The sequence below is a fragment of the Lepidochelys kempii genome, chromosome 3 (genome assembly GCF_965140285.1).
Source record: "Lepidochelys kempii isolate rLepKem1 chromosome 3, rLepKem1.hap1, whole genome shotgun sequence".
Lineage (NCBI taxonomy): Eukaryota > Metazoa > Chordata > Testudines > Cheloniidae > Lepidochelys > Lepidochelys kempii.
Window position 1 is genome coordinate 59,455,324 of NC_136382.1, and position 19,736 is coordinate 59,475,059.

The 19,736-nt window shown below is 41.1% G+C and overlaps 1 protein-coding gene across 2 annotated transcripts in view; it reads left to right on the forward strand.

Annotated features, from left to right (window-relative positions):
• CD109 (CD109 molecule) overlaps positions 1-19,736 on the forward strand; it is a 132,956-nt gene that overhangs the window by 85,983 nt on the left and 27,237 nt on the right. For both annotated transcript variants that reach the window (XM_073336464.1, XM_073336465.1), the window contains exons 20-28: positions 697-810; positions 1,398-1,616; positions 3,189-3,333; positions 4,216-4,392; positions 7,546-7,627; positions 12,124-12,352; positions 12,997-13,162; positions 14,191-14,381; positions 19,566-19,721. In XM_073336464.1, the coding sequence (XP_073192565.1) occupies positions 697-810; positions 1,398-1,616; positions 3,189-3,333; positions 4,216-4,392; positions 7,546-7,627; positions 12,124-12,352; positions 12,997-13,162; positions 14,191-14,381; positions 19,566-19,721 (1,479 nt within the window). The remainder of the gene's footprint in view (positions 1-696; positions 811-1,397; positions 1,617-3,188; positions 3,334-4,215; positions 4,393-7,545; positions 7,628-12,123; positions 12,353-12,996; positions 13,163-14,190; positions 14,382-19,565; positions 19,722-19,736) is intronic.

Consider the following 19,736-nt stretch of genomic DNA (forward strand, 5'->3'; position numbering starts at 1 on the left):
TTTATTGCAGTGTAAACATACCCAGAGAGTCCTCGGAAAAAGGCATTTGCTATTGTACTAATAGTTGCTTTGGCTCATGCTTCAGTCCTATTATATTACTAGGGCTTCTGTTTTTCACGGTTTGTTCATTTCATTTTTTGAGGCTTATTTTAGCAGTTTTTGAGTTCTATGTAGATGTCTAAAAACTGGGGTTTTGGGGGGCTCTCTCTTTGTGTTGTACTGAGTAATCTTTTTGTAATGTTCCCTAGCGTGCTGTAGTGTCATACTGTTTCAAACAGCACTATGTTAAAGCTCAGTAGAGAATCTTTAGTGTGCATCAGCATGATCCACACAGACCAATTAATGTGCAACACATTAGTGTGTTTTAGAAATCATGCCTCTCTAGTGCACATTACTGATCTACATAGACAAGCCGTTAACTACAAGTAACTATTTCTGGTGTTTGTCTGGTGATTTTTTGGATAAACACTGTTTTCATTTTTTTATTGGCTGTTTTATTGGTTAAAACCAAAAATCAGAAACCCTGCATATTACCCAATGTTAATTGTCCAATATAAGTAAATTTGTTCTCTAGTCCAGGTTTACCAATGGGGAAGTCTAATTAGAACAGATCTGAATCTAAACTTTCTGTAGCCAATTTAATAGCTAATATATGACCACCGGGGTTCACTGTTGTATAATGATTTTGTTTTCCAGTTAGAAGCTTTTCAACCCTTTTTTATTTCCTTGAACCTTCCTTACTCGGTTACCAGAGGAGAGCAGTTTATTTTGGAAGTAAACATCTTCAATTATTTGAAAGAAGCAACTGAGGTAAATATAGGCAAACTCTTTTTTGCTAGTATTTTTCCTTACCATTTTGCTACGCTCTGAAGTTTGTCAGCTCTTCTAGAGGTACTCTTTAATATATGAACTATATGCTGCAGGAGTCAGGAAAAATCTAGTTTCCTACATGTAAATCATTGCACCCAAATTAGTCAAATGGACTATTTGTCTTTGGCTTCCTCTGAATGGGATTGGCCAGAAATAGGCTACTCAGTTTGATGGTTGGATCTGGTATGACATATAGTGTTTTCCTGAGCCCTTCCATTTGGTGAATGGCAGTCCCTGTGAGGTTCTGGATATCTTCAGCTCCCATCGACTTCCAGTTCTTTTTTTTTCTTCTTTTCCTCTTGTCCATGTTTTCTTGCTCTGATTCTTGGATGTTGCCCAGACACTGCAAGGCTTATACATACTATAGTGATCATATCTCCTTGAGATCCTTACTGTTTCTTCAGTGATAAATGGTACAACTAAGACATATTTTTAAATACACACAGAAAATGACAGTTTATAAAAGGGAGTTCCTAAGATTAACACCCTTTTTCCAGTTAAAAATATTAATTGCAGTCTTTTTATAGGTTATGGTGACTCTTGACCTCAGTGACACATTTGAAATTCTTATTACATCCAATGAAATAAATGCTACAGGAAACCAGCAATCTGTGTTGGTACCAAGTGAAGATGCAAAGACTGTTAATTTTCCAATCAAACCAAAACAGCTGGGAGAGATTCCTATTAAAGTGGCAGCAATATCACCCACTGCTTCGGATGCCATCCTCCAGAAAGTTTTAGTGAAGGTAAATATTCAAAGGTGTAGGTCATGTCAAGAATTCAGAGATGGTATCCCCTTAAACAGGAGAATGTTGTGAAAAGGCAGACCAATGGAATATTTATTTATCTGCGTTTTGACCTGAAGCTTTCAGAATGGGTAAATGTTATCAGAAAGTTTATCTTTTAAAGAACTCCTTCCTTAACATGGTTTAGACTGCCTTTTAAGAAATATAAACAAAAATATAGCTAAATTTGACACAGTTGATTTTATTTCAACAGAGCTTTATCATGACAAATTCTGTATTCTGGGAGGGGGAGAAAGTTAGCCAAAAAGTTATTCATAAATAAAATAAAGGAACTAAAATTCTCATCCAAATTCTGTGTGTTTTACACCACTGTGACTCTATTTAAGTGAGGTATAAGTGCCCAATCCTATATCACTTGCTCAAACAAGTTATTTTCACTCACAAGAGTCATCCCTTTAAATTCAGTGAAATGTAGTAAGGGTTCAGGCCTGGGCTCTAAGGGTGAAATTTACCCCGATATAGAGGACAAACACATCATACTCTAAACAGACTTGTGCTGGCACTGTCTAAGGATATGTCTACACTGCAGCTGGGAGCCAGCCATGCAGCCAAGATAGACAGACTCGTGCTAGCTCAAGCAGACTAGCATGCTAAAAATAGCAGTGTGGATGTTCCAGTATGGGCAGTGGCTGGAACTAGCCACCTGAGTCTGGGCCTGCCTGATCCCCGGGGTCTAGGCTCTGGTCTCTAGCCCGTGACACCAGTCATGCTGCAGCATGCACATTGCCATTTTTAGTGCGGCAGCTTGAGCAGAGGTAGTGCGAGTCTGTTTGGGAGTCATGCTTGCAGCTGCAGTGTAGACGTACCTGAAGGTACTTATATGGCCCCCATTACTGTCGTGTCTGAGCACCTCACAATCCTTAATGTATTTATCTTCACAATACCCTGAGAGGTAGGGAAATATTATTATCCCCATTTTACAGGTGGGGAACTGAGGCACAGAGAGGCTAGACAACTTGCCCAAGGTCACACAGGAAGTCTGTAGCGGAGTAAGGACTTGAACCTGCGTCTGTGGCCATCTCCCTAACCATTGAAACTATCCTTCCTCCCACCACTTTGCCCTCTCCACAGGGATGAATTTCTCCCCCGAGAACAAAATTTCATTCTTTGAGCATTACAGTGTTGCATGTTGTGTGAAAGAACACACCTTTGTCTTAGAATGCTCTGCTCCATGGTCCTGATCCAAAACCCATTGAAGTCAATGGAAAGATTCTCACTGACTTCAGTGGACTTTGTCTCAGGCCCTGTATATTATTGTTTGTTCTTAGCAATTCATCTTGATAAGCCATTACTACAGATGGAAGTGCCTGCTGTTTTAAAGAAACATGTGCATCAGCTCAGATGAGTCAATACTCTACTTCTTGCTGTGTTAGCAAGTAGCAGAAATCATTTGTTAGCAGCAGTTTAGATCTTGCAGTCTGACAAACACTTTTGTACTAGCACAAAGAGAAATTTAAAGACAGCATGTAAAGTGTTGGAGATTAAAGTGATCCTTTTTGCTTATTTTGATAGGCTGAGGGGCTGGAACAGTCTTATTCACAGACACATCTTTTAGATTTGACTGGGAATAACCCACCAACTGTATCAGAAACTTTGGATTTCACCTTCCCTCCTGATGTAGTAAGTGGCAGTGAAAGAGTGCAAGTCACTGTTATTGGTAAGGATTATTTTATCCTATTTACACCTTCATTTATTTTCTAGCAACCTCTTACTCTTTTGCACACTGTAAATATAAAACTGTCTGCTGGGCTTGTGTTGGATTTACATTCAACTCACATAGCTTCCAAGACATGGTACAGCGTAACACTGTGTCATTACAACTGCTTTTGAGAAGCCAGTCTACCCAATTCCCCTACCAAACTATCAGACGGGTTCTCCATATAGCAGAGTTCTTTCTTGGGCCCAGGTCTGCTCTCCTGCCTCACACGGTTAATCTCACTGAAATCAGTGGGGAGGTTAGTGTGAGTAAAGTGAACAAGATTTGATCCCAGGTGGTTGCTGATTTGTGGTTTTAATGACACTGTGTTTATACTCATATTGGCTTAATTGTAATGTTAGACTGTTGGGATGGATACTGCTCTGATTAACTCCCAAAGTCCTCTCCCATCATCCATTGGGCTAAGAATGAGGTTTCTGTGGAGACTGTTTAAGACAGAGGAATTTGAATCTTACTTGGATATTATGGTAGTGAGTGTTTTCATCATGTAGGGGTCTCTTTCATATGGTTAGAGATTCAGCCTTTAATAAGGAAGCTCTAGGCCAGTATAATTCTGGGACAGAAATTGCAAATGTGTACAATTAATGAAACATGGCCCGGGATGGGAGGTTCTGTTTTGTTTTTGAAAACAGTGACCACTGAACAACTTGAAATCTTAGAATAAGTTCCTGGGCAGATAGGTGAGTGGGCAGTGGGCAGATGAGATGGCTAAAGGGGACATGAAAAGTGTAACATATCACATGCTTCCACAGTGTAAGTAACCCCATCCTCTGTGTGGTATGCATACATTTATGTGCACTGACCTTTAATTTTATCTTTCAGGTGATATTCTTGGGCCTTCTATCAATGGCTTGGAATCACTGATTAAGATGCCTTATGGCTGTGGTGAACAGAACATGATAAATTTTGCTCCTAATATTTATGTTTTGGAATACCTGACTAACACAAGACAATTGAAGGAAGATATTAAACTGAAGGCTACATCATTTATGAGAGAAGGTCTGTAAACTTTCAGGGATGAGCCTAGATTTAAAAAAAATATCATACTCACAGAAAATACTTCATTTGTGGCCCTGCATTTGGAATTTGATTCGCCATTCTTTTGATGACGTGTGAGCTAGATGAGAAGCCCACTTATTTGTAGCTGTGTTGGTTCTCCAGGGCTGACAATACTAAAAAGTCAGACAATTTTACATTTGTTTCTAAAGTAAGATCTGCTGAGTATGAAGATGCCATTTGTATATAGTAACTTTCCAGGGTAAAATTGTTCTGTAAAAGGTGATCCATATCATCATTCTTGGAGCTGGTTATCTCTTGCCAATAAAACAGCACAAGTCTGAATATTTCTGACTGCTCCTTGCATCATAAAGGGTTGCAAGTTAGTTAGAAAACACAATGAACCAGATTAATCCCCAAGAGAACTCCTTTGACTAAAGTAGATACTAGGTCTAAATTTGACCTAGCTTCCTAGACTGATCTGGCACTAGAGGGAGAAATAGCCCTGCGAATAGAAATATTCTCAATGGTGTAGCTTCCAGGGGTTCTTCTTGGCCTGATTATTAGACTTTGGTCACCCCAGAGCTACACAGCAGAGCTTGTCAGAAGTTTTCTTTCCTGCAGAAAGTTTAGATGAAGACAGTCTTTTGTTTGTTTTTTGTTTTCAGCAAAATTTTTCATGGACTTTTTTTTTGTTTTTTTTAATCGAAAACTGAAAAATTTTAGCTGAAAACCAATAATTTTAATTTAGAAATGCTGCTGCAGTGAAAGTTATACTCTGGGTGCCTCATGGCTCCATTCTGCTCTAAGGGTCAGGCTACGGTTCCTAGGATGCACCACAGTGTCCTCTCTTGTTTAGCCACTGTAGTGCATCATGGGAGATGTAGTCTGCCTGGGGAACCAGGCCTATAGAGGATAATGGGGGCATGAGGTACTACACCTCCCATAAGGCATCGTGATGGCATTTCTAAATGTAATTTTTTTTTTTGGTTTTGGCTGAAATTCTTTGGTTTTCCAGTGTTCGATTTTTCAATGAAAAGTTGAAAGTTTTCCATGGAAAGTACACTTTTCACAATAAACTTTGTTTTCTTAAAAACCCAATTTTCTGTCAAACAAAAGTTACACTGAAAATTTTCAACCAGCTTTACTACATAGTTTGGTTGCAGGGGAAGAGGGGGAAAAGAGAGACAGCTGTTATTTTAACAGCTGTTCTCAAGTTTGTAAGCAATTTCCTGAAGTGCTCTAAAAAAACTCCCCAAAAAGGCACTCTTATAGTGGAATAAGAGTGTCCACAGAGGGGGTTAAGAGAAAAGGAGGCACTGTTATTTTACAGATTTTACAGATGGGATAATGGAGGTTAAATGATATCCTGAAGGTCATACAGTAAGTCAGTGGGCAGGCTGTGATCCAAAACACAGCAGTAATGTTTAAGTAATCTGTAAGCTTGTAAAACACCATTGGAGAACACTGCAGTATTCCATAATGGTAGTTTTCTTTTCTGGTTATTAAAATTGTGCTGTCTGTATTATAGTTTTCTAACTATATCATACTTGACTAGCTCACCAAGCATGTATTCAAGCTGATAGTTGGATCTCAACGAAACTACTGTATGTATCCAGACCTCTGTATACAATATATATTGTCACAGTGCCATTGAAAGAACTATGCAAGTCCATTTTATTCTTTGCAAAACCCTGGAAGATATTTGCAGCAGTGACAAAAACATTTTTCCATTAATTCAACACATTTTTATTAATCTTACTGTGCAATAGATATTATTATTATTGATATGGCTTACAGACAGTCAGGATGGGGTTTTGCATAGTGTTCTTAGCATGTGAAATCTAGACGAAAGGTTTCAGAGACATTAAAGAGTCAGTGGAGAAGCAAAACAGTTCAACTAAAAGACTCGTTTCATTTTAAAAAAACTACGTAAACTGATTTTGCACTGCAGTTAAAAATATGAAGAAAAGGTGTTGTACTGCTATTAGTTGTTGTGATGGGACACTAAGTAAGTGGTTGATATCAAACTATACCTGAGGTTTTTTTAAAGATACATATTATCAACAAAAAGACATATATGTGTCAAACACCAGGAAATATCTTGGAAAACCTAGGGATATCTTTTAACCAGAGCCTTCCTCTAAAGCAGCAGTTCTCAACCAAGGTCCTGGGGCCGCCTGGGGGGGCTGCAAGCAGAGTTCAGGGGGTCCGCCAAGCAGAACCGCATTAGACTCAGTGGGGCCCTGGGCAGAAAGCCTAAGCTCCCCGCTCTGGGCTGAAGCCTGAGGCTCTGAGCCCAACTACCTGAGGCTGAAGCCAAAGCCTGAGCACCTTAGCTTTGCAGGGCTCCCTGGGCTTGGGGCCCCAAGCAGTTGCCCTGCTTGCTACCCCCTAACGCTGGCCGTGGCTTTTATATGCAGAAAAACAGTTGTTGTGGCTCAGGTGGGCCATAGAGATTTTATAGCATGTTGCGGAGGCCTCAGAAGGGGAAAGATTGAGAACCTCTGCTCTAATGCACTTCTCTTCATGGCTGGCTGGTCATTGCTAAACCACCTCATTGGAGGGCCACCCTTGCAGGGGAACTTTTTCCAGCAAGCTTTTTTGACAGCTAGCTGGTCCTTTAAATTTGGCAGAGACGAGCAGCTGCAACTCTCACATAGCTACTTTTCGCTGCATCTTCTGCCTTTCTAGCTGGTACATATTTTCCTTTCTGCTTTCCATTTTTCCTATTATTCAGAAGCTGGTACATCTCACTGAGCCTTGAATTCATTCTTATGCATAGGTAGTGCAGCAGTGGAGTTATGTGAAAATGTACAGTTGTGTGCCGATCTGATGTCCCTTGATGACAGGAGGGTTAAAGATGGAGTGGGAGCTATGCACCTCAGTTTCCATAAACAGATCCTTAATGTTATTGCAACCTAGTTTTTGGGTTTTTTTTTAATTCTCTCACTCATATTTACTCCTGCACATTTGGCAGAAATGTTTTGAAACATGAGATTTAAAATCTACATAAATATACTCTGCTGGAGCAATCTCACTTCTCTTTCTCCACTGTCTGAAAGCTCCTTTCCCATAGCCCCCAGAAAGAAATTCCAGTTTGGATCTACTCAGGAGTAATTTATACAATACCTGTCTTTGCTTTGGTCTCTTCAGGCTACCAAAGAGAGCTTCTCTACCAAAGGGATGATGGCTCTTTCAGTGCCTTTGGAAACAGTGACCCCTCTGGGAGCACGTGGTAAGTAATTTTGCCAGAAAAAGAAAATATTCAGTTTGGAATTTTGTCAAATATTTGCATAATTCATTGGGACTAAAACGTTTGTGAAACTGGTAAAAATGCCCAGATATGGCTGCAGTCTGGTTTTCGGTATGTCTTTAGGCCAACTTGTAAGATTCTCTAAGACACAAGGTGGGTGAGGTAATATCTTTTACTGGTGAAAGAGACAAGCTTTTGAGCTTACACAGAATGTACTGTCTTTTTAGCTTAGATGATCTAAGGCCATTATTAGGACAGAGTTTTTTAGCTTCACAAAAGATGAGTAGTGAGTCACTTTCACCATGGGATTTGTTGAATTAAATGCTTGGAGGTGATTCTTCTATCCCAGAGAATAGCTCACTAGAACAGAAAGCTTTTTATAATGGAACCAATGAAGTACACTGCACATTTGGCTGCTAGACACAACACAAAGGGTGAAATTTTGTGCTGTGAAACCCACAGTGTCCTCGGCCTTTAAGCCACCATTGCGTCCTCTCAATTCCAGGCTGCTTTGGGGTCAGAGAAACTCCCAGCATAATTTAGGGAGCTATTTTAAATTATGGCAGACCTGGCTGGGCTGACACTGAGGAGCTCCTTGGTCATCACAACTATTCAGAATGGCTGTAATGCTGGGTGCCATAGTGCCACCCTCTTCCATTCCCAATACGTGCCATACTCTAGAGCCGTGGTTCTCAACCTATTTATTGTTGTGGGCTGCCAGGCGGGGTGGCCAGGCAGCTGGGAACCCAGACCCTGCTGCATGGCCTGGTGGCCTTTAGCACACATCTGAGCTGCAGTTGTGTGCTAATTGGGATACATGCGGCCCGCCGTCCACGTGTTGAGAATCGCTGCTCCAGGGCTTGTGAGGGGCACTGCAGCCTGTTGCTGTCCTTCACAGTGCCTTTGCTTGGGGGAGTGTGTGTGTGGGGGGGGGGTCACCCCAGCAGGATGAAGTGCTTTTAGGATCCCTGTTTGCTCCTGCAGCAGTGTATGAGGACTGGACCAGGAGGGAGAATCCCTCCCAAAGTCTTGTGGTGTTAAAGATAATTTCATGCTATTACAAAAAATAGGGATAGCTCTGAGCATTGTTCTGTCCATGCTCAGCAAATAAATTGTAGCTGTACTGTTGAGCCACTCATCAGCCTTGAAGCTGTTCAAATACATTTAGGATTATTTGTCATCAAAGTTCTGAACATCTTTTAAATCTTTCTTTACTGAAGGCCCATTGGATGAACAGTCTCTCCGAGGGTGAAATTAGACCCTGTGCAGAGGGCCAGCACAAGGGCTATGCCCCACTCTGAACAGGTCCCCCTGTCAGCTCCTGGAGACCCCAGCTGGTAAGCCCTCTGGGCAAACCGAACAGCACACACAGTTCACCAGGGTACCTTCACCAAGTGGCTCTATTATTGTCTTCTGCCTTGTGTTCCAGGTCCCACCAACATAGCAGCAGTTCCAGCTCCCTGGCTCAGCCTTTTATACTACTTGTCTTCTCCCAGCTATCCAGCCAGTGAACTAATTATCGCATTTGCTCATCAGGCTCTCCATAGGTGCAAGTGATTTCTTCTCCACCTTCCAAACCTGCTCCTACTCTGATTATACCAGTGGTTGTTATAAGTGACCCAATTGCTAATGGCACCATGTCACACACCTCCCCCTTTATTTCTCCTAGTTAGGGCTCCCTTTTCCAGTTTTCTCCCTGACATGTTTCATCTTCCTTATGGGGGTGATGGCCTCTGCCTCATTGCCTCTGGAGTTCTCTTAGTGTGACTTTCTGTGGGTCAGCTGTGAGGATTCGCCATTCTCTATCCACAGAATAAGAACTCCTTAGGTGGGGGCGTACCCCACAATTCCATTTCATCCCACAGGTCATCGCAACAGGGACAAACCCACAGACTTTGGCCCTGGATCTGTCCCATCCTTTATAGAGCATTCTCAGTCATCCTGCCCCACCAGGACCCCACTGTCTGGTGGCCTCTCCTCTCCCTGAGGTGTTAAACTCTCAGGGGTCTTCCCTTTCTCTGGGGTATGTTGGGTTCACCTCCCACTCTTTCTTCGGCCTGTCCTTGTACGGGTGACCTCTGCTCCTCCATCCCCTTTTCCTGCTTCTCCTCTACCCCAGTATTGTCTACCTTGGTCCCATTTTCTTGGCTTGTTGGTTCCCATCTAAGGTTTACTCTTATACACCCTTGTGGGCCTGGGGTCCCCTTTTTCCTGCCATCCAATGAGGTTCCTTCTCCTGGGCCTTTCTTCTCCTACTTAAATGGAATGGGTTCCAATGCATCCCTGGGACCACAGGATGGGGCAAAGTTCCCCCTACTCTGACCCTTTTCCATCAGAACTTCCCATGTACCTCTAATGGCACTTGCACCCCCAGATAAGTTTTTTCTCCTCATGCGTGCACTCTATGCCTAGAGCATTCCCCTCCCGAACCCACTGTGATTTAACTAGCCTGCTCTGCCGGAGCGAGCAATCAGCTGCTGAATCAATAATACCCATCTCTTGTCTTTGGCTAACTCTTACAGGAATTGTTTTTACTCCCTTCTGAGAGCTTCAGATCACTCCAGTCCAGTGCTTTAATGTCACACCTCCATTACCACTTCTATATCTTGCCCCCCCCTTGGCCTTCTGAGTGACTGTTCTGAGCCCTACCTCATAAGTCCACCTGGCCATCCTAAATTTCTGTCTGTATCTTTCGGCTGACAAGTCTACCTGATCCTGCATAGCCGCTTATAATAGCTCATAATTCTTGGCCTGCTCTTTGCCCAATGCCATATAAGTGGCTTAAAAAAAAAAGACACCTAGTGGACTGTGTGTAGGCCCTTAATCCTTTATCCCAGCTGCACCAGTAACCGTTCTTTCAGAAGCCAGTAAGACTTCATTGGGATCATCCTTGGGGCCCATTTTACAGGGTCCTAGCCCCCTGATTTCCATGCCTTGTGGCAGGACTTGTCACAGTTTGTACTCACTGTTGCTATACCTGAAACACTCACTGTTGCTCTGCCTGCCATCCCAGCAGAGCTTGTTGGTTTGTCTGCTGAAATGCCTGCCACGCCCTCTGCTTCTCCTTTTGTTGCTCAGCCCCTGCATTAGCACCTCCATTTTCCCCCCCGATTCAGCCTATCCTCACCTTGGCTGCCTCTCAACCTTCCTGGCTCTGGCTGACCCCCAGACAAGACCCTGCTTGTAAACAGGTGTCTTCAGCACTTGGAAGCCCTGGCTGGTAACCCATCTGAACAAACTAAACAGCACACACAGTCCACGAGGTGTCTTTTTTTTTTAATTATTATTTTCTGTCTTGTGCTCCAGGTATACCACCAACAAGCAGCAGTTGGACTTAGATAGAGCCAGAGCCTCTCTCTATCCTGCTCCATGGCTCAGCCTTTTATACTGCTTGTCGTCTTCTCCAAGCTATCCAACAGGGGAGCTAAATACGTCATTAGCTCATCAGATTCTCTACAGGTGTGAGTGATCCATCTCACCTACCAAACCCACTCCCACTCTAACCATACCCTGTACCCTGCCTGCTAGGGTGCTGACTTCCAAACGCTCTCTTGATAGCTGCTAACAGCAGCCTATCCCATCCACTTAGATCCCAGTTATCTCTTGAGGTCTTAAGTGGGATTGAAGTGGTACATAGGGCTTGTTCTAGCCCTCTTCAAGGACTGAATTTCCTCTTGAAGTGCTCGGATACTAAGATGATGGGTCCTGTAAAAGTACCTTGATAGACAGATAGTGACTGCTCCATGCAGCTCATCTAACTCATCTAAATAAGAATGATTTAAATTACTGGCCTGATCCAAAACTCTCTGAAGTCAGTCAGAGTCTTTTCACTGATTTCAGTGAGCTTTGGATCAGGCTTAATATTGATAGAATGGAGAAAATAAGATTCTCTGCATGGTGCTATCAAGACTGTGAACCTTGGTACATAAATAGTGCAGTATTAGGATGTACATACGGCATAAGAAGAGGTCAATCAAAAGTTTCAAAATATTCACAGTTAAGCCACAGAGGGTTGTTCTGACATTATGATTCTGTGGGATGTTATGATTCTGTGTGTCTTGTTAAAATCACATTTATTGCTGTTCTACTTCATATAATATAGTTATAAAGTTCTTTGACAAATTTAGGCCCCAGTCCTGCAAACATGTACACACAATTTATGAGCAACAGCTGTCTAAAAGTTAGCATGTGCTGGCAGAATTGGAGCCTCTAATCTGTATGTAGGTTTGAAATGCTGAAGATATAAAGAAAGTGTTGTTTTATGGACAGGAAAAATAACTATTTTCTTTGCCAGTTAGTGGTTCTTAGCTGTTCCTTGCTGATTAATGCTCACTCTTCAGGGCATGTGTCTTCCTCTGTATTTGGAAAGTGTTTAGCACACTTAGGGCACTACAGCAGTCTGAATAATAAAACATGTTTAATAGAAGAAGCTGTAATATATCATTAATTCTTTGTATTTGGTTAATCTTTCCCCCAAGGTTATCAGCTTTTGTATTACGATGTTTCCTGCAAGCTCGTCCATTCATAGATATTGATCCATACGTACTGAAGAAAACAGCTGATTGGATTGTCAAACATCAGAAGCCTAATGGTGAATTCTGGGAACCTGGAAGAGTGATACACAGTGAACTTCAAGGAGGCAGTAGTAGCCCAATCACTCTCACAGCTTACATTATGACAACTTTATTTGGTTACCAAAATGATGAGGTATTAGAATACTTTGGTGTTGCTTGTAGTTAATAAAATACCTCCCAAACTATCCCAATAATTCTTAATCATTTTGCAGTTTTTAAAGAAGTTGAGGGATATCATAACAAGGACAATAACACATGATTGGGTTAAACTTTGCTACACTTTGGCCTGATGGCATCTTTCCTGTCTACTGGTAGTAAGGAGTTGTGTTAAAACTGAGGAACATCTAGTCTCAGTGGGCCTTTCCAAAAGCTTAACGAAGTTGGGGGGAAAAGAGGCAAATATATTGTAGCTGAGGCCCCAGATCCTGCACAGCAGATAAGCATGTGCTTAACTTTAAGGGTGTGAGCAGTCCCATTGACTTCAACAGGAGTGCTCACATGTTTCAAATTAAGTAAGTGTTTTGTTGGCTGAGGCCTTAATGCCTCTATGACTGTGACTCTGCCATGTCTGCCTCCATGTCTGTGACTCTGAAAGAGATTTTTTTATATTTTCTTTTATATTAAAAATGTTATTTCTCTTCCTTAATACATATTTCTTATAAATTCTAATATTGCAATTTAATGTTGCTGTTGCCTACATTCATTCTTTTGTTAACTGCTTTTTTAAATTCTTGGTAGTATTAAATTAACATCTTTCAATACAATCTTTATTCCCAGAATGCCCTTGCTGTAGCAAATGCTGCAAACTTCTTGGAAACTAAATTAGAAGAAGGAATTTCAGATAACTATACGCTGACACTTGTCACATATGCATTGTCATTGGCAAAGAGTATAAAAGCAAAGGATGCCCTGGATGTTCTAAACCAGAGATCAGAGCAGCAAGGTACTGTAAGAAGCTCTTTATGCAGTAGTATGAATGGATTTTCTTCCAGCTTAAAAAAAAGAAATCACTGTTTGGTTGCATACAGACATTGGTTGTTAGTGCTGTATAGGGATCTATTTAGAATAGAATAGAACCCTGAAGAGCAGTAATCCTGATGAAAACTATATGCAAGTGAATAGGGTCTGTTACAAAGGTGGGGTTTCAGCCTTAATGACAGTGTTCACTTGTGTGCAGTGTGATTATATTATTGCAAAACATGAGCTTGCTGCCGTCCCACCTTGTTTTGAGTGCCCATCAGATCTCGCTAGCTCAACAGGGTCAGGCCTGGTCAATTATTCTGATGATAAGCCTTAAAGGAGCCTGGCCCAGCAAATTCTTACTACCAAGCGTAATGCTTACTACTATGGTCAGTCCCATTCACTTCAGTGGGATTCTTTCTGGTACTGAGCACTATGCCTCTTTAAAAGAAAAGGAGGACTTGTGGCACCTTAGAGACTAACCAATTTATTAGAGCATAAGCTTTCGTGAGCTACAGCTCACTTCTTCAGATGCATATCGTGTTTCCACGATATGCATCTGAAGAAGTGAGCTGTAGCTCACGAAAGCTTATGCTCTAATAAATTGGTTAGTCTCTAAGGTGCCACAAGTCCTCCTTTTCTTTTTGCGAATACAGACTAACACGGCTGTTACTCTGAAATATGCCTCTTTAGTAAGTGTTCTCTGAATTGGGTCCTTCTATAATTATAAATAAAGGGCAGATCCAAAATCCCTTGAAGTCAGTAGGAGTCATTGTGTGAACTCTGGTGGGTTTTGTTTCTGGCGTTCAGCCCCAGTTCAGTAAAGCGTTTAAACACATGACCAAGTCCATCTCTAATCAGCCAAGCATTTAAACACATGCTTAATGTGAACCATGTTCTGAAGTGCTTTGCTGGATCCTATAGGTAAACATAAATAGGCAGGTTTTTCCTCCGCTATTGAGCATTTATTCATGTCTTCGGCTCTGACATCAGTGATGATCTCTCTTCCAGGAGATATTCGATTCTGGACGTCTCCAGCCCCTCAACTGTCTGACTCATGGCAGCCACGCTCCGTAGACATTGAGCTTTCAGCTTATGCTCTGCTCTCTCACTTTCAGCAAGATAGACTATCCGAGGGGATCCCCATTATGAAATGGTTAAGCCAGCAAAGAAACCATCTTGGAGGTTATTCATCGACTCAGGTCAGACTGTCACCTTTAGAAGCATTGTTGATGCTTTGCTATATATAAATGTACTTTCCAAATTGACGTGTTAGCCCACATGTTGAAAGGTTTTTAGGTGTTGCTGCACTCAGCACTGTAATGCCTAAGTCTGATTATCAAAAGTGATATAGGCACTTAGAGGCCTAAATGCCAATGATGGTCAATGGGATTTAGACTGAAGTGCCTAAATCACTTTTTAAAATGAGTCTTAGGCTCCTCAGTTAGGCACTGCAGTGCTGAGTGTGGCAACACCTAAATACCTTCAAACAGCTGGGCCTTCACTTCTAATTTTTTTAAATGTTTCTATAGCATACATTGATTGTTTCTTATTCTGTAACAAATAGTTCTCATTAAGCGCATACTTAAATTCTCTGCTGGATTAGGTCTTAAACACAGACTATATATTTTATCCAATAAACATATTAAACAAAGAAAAAGAAGAGCAGTTCAAATATTTTTAAAGGGCGAATATTAAAAGGAAAGCAACAAGAACTGAAATTAAGCGGAGGAAGTGATATTTTCAGCTAAAAAAAAAATCTCACCTGCATTTTTAGATCTTTCCTATTCAGGATGATATTGAAACAAAATCCGTTATTTTATTAAATGATTGCATATTGTGCTGCATTCTGCATCTCACACCATATCTGCACCCTGTTTTGTTGGTAACATCTTTGAGATCTCTCTTTTTTGGTCTCTGTAGTATTGCCCTATTTCACAGGGTTGTTGTGAGGCTGACCTCAGTTAAAGTGTTTGGGACCCTCAGCTGGAAGATGTTCTCTAAATGCAAGAGGTCATTATTAGGCCAGGTCACTCCTCCTGCTGAGAAAGCCACAGAGGAGAGTTGCGTGGAGGTGTGGGAGAGCCCATGGAGGCTCCCCTTCTAGGGTTTCCTCTGCATTCCTCTTAGGGGTAGAGGTGAAATTTTCCCACTGTACGGTGAGAAGGGGTTGGCCCTTGAATGTTGCTGCTATCAGGAGATCCAGGGGTGCAGAGGGCCATGCATGTAGCGTCCCTGCACTGGCTCTGCACTGGTTCTGAGGACTGTTGTGCCCCTCCTTTCAGCTCTGGGCAGTGTGATTCTCCCTGTGGCTGCCCCACTACATACCTGAAAATACGGGTACCCAGCATGGATATGCTGCAGAAAAGTATGGCATCCAGTGGCTTTTGCTGGCCTGCAGATTCCCCAGGGTTTGTGGGAGAATGATGAATGTCTACCCTGGCCCTGCTCCTCATGCTTCCTCCCTTAGTCTTCCCCTCTCTATGTGTGGGAGCTTGGACCCTTGGACAGGGTATCTGTGGAAACAGGCCAGAGGAGCTGGTGCCGGGTAATCAGCTGACCCTACCTTCCGCACTGGCAGGGCTCACTTTAGGTATAAATCAATGTGACATGGTCTGGCCCTTTATTGTTTTTATTAATTACTAGCAACAATAAGGGACATTTCACACAAGTGCATCTGCCAAACTCTCTTTGAAAATTGTTACTGTTTTTGGAGTCAATGAATAGTCATGAAGAATAGCCAGTTGTTGTCAAATTACAGTTGTTCTGAATGGCATCTGGAGTAGATCCCCAGTATTGTCAGAATTTCTGAATCCCCAGTAAATATGGAAGACCTTCTCTGCCTCTAGCAGGTATCATTTTACTGAGACCACATCACCCAAGTTGTGTTGGTATCCAACAGGATCTATATAGTACTTGAGAATGCATTAGTTTAAGCTAGCTGTTTACTGTAAAACGTGGTCTCAGTCAAGTACAATACCTTATCTCATTCTCATTGTCTTTTCCAAGCTTCATATTCAATTCAATTGTTCAAATGTTGACAGTAATCTGAGAGGTATTAGTTCTGTTAAATGAAGAATAAATTTGTAAAACCAGTACAGTTTCCCTGGGATTCCAGGTTGTTCTTTGTAATACATTACTTCTATTATTATTAATTGAAGAGACTGATTAAAGCAATATCTCAGTTGCAAATAGCTTTCAGATTTTTTTCCAGATGGTATTTTTATTCTGGAGTTTGAAAATCTAGTAGCATGTCACTATAGTACCATCATGGTGAAGCTCACCAATGAATTTAATCCATCCCTTTATCCACTGTTTCTCACAATAAAGGCTAGATTAATCTATTTTAATTTTGACATTTCTCCAAAGAAAATAATGTCTTTATAGCTTGCTCTTATTTAACTTTTGTGTGTGACCCCAAAGCATATTTGTTACATGTAAAGAATGAATTATTTTATATTAGCTAGAGTTTTTCCCTGACTTGTAAGAGATTTCCATATTGGGGAGTTTGCGTCATTATCAAACAGTGAGGTTAGACAGCTCTTGGCTGTCTGCGTCATACTTTTCTAACTTGAACTATCATAAACTACTTTCTAATTTGTATGTTTGCAATATATAAAATATGATCAGAATGTTTTATTTTAAAATGTTTTTAATTTATGTGTGCGTGTGCATGTTTAAAGAGTAGTGTGGACAATTATAAAGAAATAATGCTCAATTCAACCAAAGAATAATATATTTATAACATCTCACATGGACATCATGCTCCAGTTTGATATAAGAATTGCTGAAATTCTATTAAGGAATTAATATTCTCTTCTGCTATTTTTCCTAGCCATTTGCTTACAAGTAACCTCAAATATTTCATATCCTTGTTGTTCAATCTGCATGGCACCACAATAACAGTTTATCCATGTTGACATGACGGCTTGTTAGTTTACCAGTGTGTTGCAGTTGCATTCAGGATGGAGTTTATGGGCTTGATCCTCTAGTCCTTAATACGATGTACAGTTCCATTCACTTCAGTTATGATACAGGTCTTGTAAGATCTGGCCTTTAATCAGTAGGTCCAAAACACCTGAAATTTGAGTAGCGTGGGGGCAGTTATCCAATTTTTTTGTTATTGATTGCTCTGCTACTATAAAGGTTTCAGAGTAACAGCCGTGTTAGTCTGTATTCGCAAAAAGAAAAGGAGTACTTGTGGCACCTTAGAGACTAACCAATTTATTAGAGCATAAGCTTTCGTGAGCTACAGCTCACTTCAACTGCATCTGATGAAGTGAGCTGTAGCTCACGAAAGCTTATGCTCTAATAAATTGGTTAGTCTCTAAGGTGCCACAAGTACTCCTTTTCTTTCTACTATAAAGGGACCATCTTCTTAAGAATGAGAGACCAGACAGTGTTCTTGTAGGGTAAATCTTGGCCCTCTCCTGAGAAATGTCTGCCCATTGCAACCTACCATTGATTTTCTCCTGTAGTCCATAATTTGCATCTTCTCTACCATAACATTTCATCTAAGTCCTCAGGCTGGAATTCCAACTGCTAGTGATTCAGTCTTCTGTTAACTTGGGCAACTTCGCCACTCAATCTGAATTTTCCAGATTTTAAGGAATCAGTGAAGTAGATAATTTGAGAACACAGTGAGGAGAAAAAAAGATAGAGATTTTTGAATGACTAGTCAGCAAGTACTATTATATTTATGACTGGCACAGTCAGAGTTGCATTGTTAATGAATGTTTGCTGTCATATAACAAATTTCCTATTACTAGAAGGTGACCTAAGATTGAATAATTAAAACCTCTGTGTGCCAAACCCGCAGGGCCCAGTGTTCCTATTACCAGCAGCTAAGAATAAACAATAAATCAAATTACTGAATTACGAAAAGGTCAAAGAAATACAGCTCATCACCATATTTTTCAGAATATGAGTTATTAAAATTCTGATAATCATGACATAATTATAATGAGAACAGGACATTACAGTTTATGAATCTGTTATTGTTGCAATATTTGCAAAGAGAATAGCTAATGCTTTAAGATTAATCCATTCTCTGACAATGTGAAGACTCAGATTAAGTTGTTGTCTTGTTCAGCTCCCATACTAAACTCAAGAGGTCCAAATGTCCAAAAACTGCCTTTTAATTTAGGGCTACAATTTTGCACACCCAGATATTTTGCACCTGCAAAAAAGGAGAATTTGTGTGCCTGCAGAATGCTGATGTACAAACACATACTGTGTTTAGTGGGTTCAGATGATTGCTGAAAATGTTGGGAACAAAAGGTCTGTAGCTGGATATAGAAGCTGAGGGGAATCCTCTTTGAAAAGTTGGCTGTAATACTGGGAAAAAATTATTTTTACTTTTTTTTTTTTTTTAACATCTGCAGTTTCTCAAAGGTACAGCTTTTTTGTTCCTGTGATCGAGCTGCTGTGGAAAAGTGAGGCAGAATGTCTGCTATTTACAGTTATTTCTTGTTAGGCCACATTGTGGCTGGCTCATTGCCTTTCCTCCTTAACTTGTCCTCCTACTGGCCAAGGCCTTTATAAAAGTGTGAGCCTGGCTCAAAACTCCACAGACCTCCATGGCATCTACAAATAAAAATCAAGCTGCAGTCCAGAGACAGCCCCAGAAGAAAATTCCAGAAGTATCTGGGGCTGCATTTCCTTTACTATGACCCCCTGGCTCTGATGGGAGTGAAGCCTTTCAGTAGAGCTGTGATGCCAGAGAACATGGCAGGGGAGCACCAGGGACCAACAGTCTGAGCAGAGATACAGGATCTCTCCATGGATGATCCTGGCTATCTGCATATCTCAGGGGATTGGAGTTGGGGGGAAATCCCAACCTCCATGACGAAATGATGTGGCAGTAACTGTGAGGTAATCCTCACAGGACTTTCCTCTTTCCTGGGTTTACTATGGGAGAGGGTGATCTGGCCCTGAGTAAGGACTTGGGCATGTGGCCCATTGTGACTATCACTAGTATCTCATTTTATCTGTGGAGGAAGCAGTAGTAATATTCCATCAGAAATGGTTGTCATTACCAAACTGTCAGTTGGATGGACAGTGCAGTCTGCACAGTAAGGGTCAGGAAGCCCCAGTTATCTAAGACCTTGCCTACATATGACTTACTGAATTAGTTAAGAACTGATTATTTTATTAAATTGATGCAACCCTTATGTATATACTCTGAAATCAGGTTAAGAGTGTCCATGCTAAGAGGTCTCATTTAATTTTTGCGGATACAGACTAACATGGCTGCTACTCTGAAACCTGTCATTAATTTAATGCAACTTTTGTGTATAGACAAAGTTTAACAGATACTGGTGCTCACCTAGTTTGCAGACTTCTTGTATTATATTTAATACAAAAGCATTTGTTTCTCTCAACAGGACACCGTCGTGGCCCTGCAAGCCTTGAGTATATTCGCAGCTCTCATTACTTCCAGAAAAACAGGAATTGATCTAACAGTGACTGGACCTAGTCTGGAAGCTCCAGTAATGTTTTCTGTTGATACTCAAAACCGTTTTCTTCTTCAGACCAAAGAGGTATTGTAGAAAATG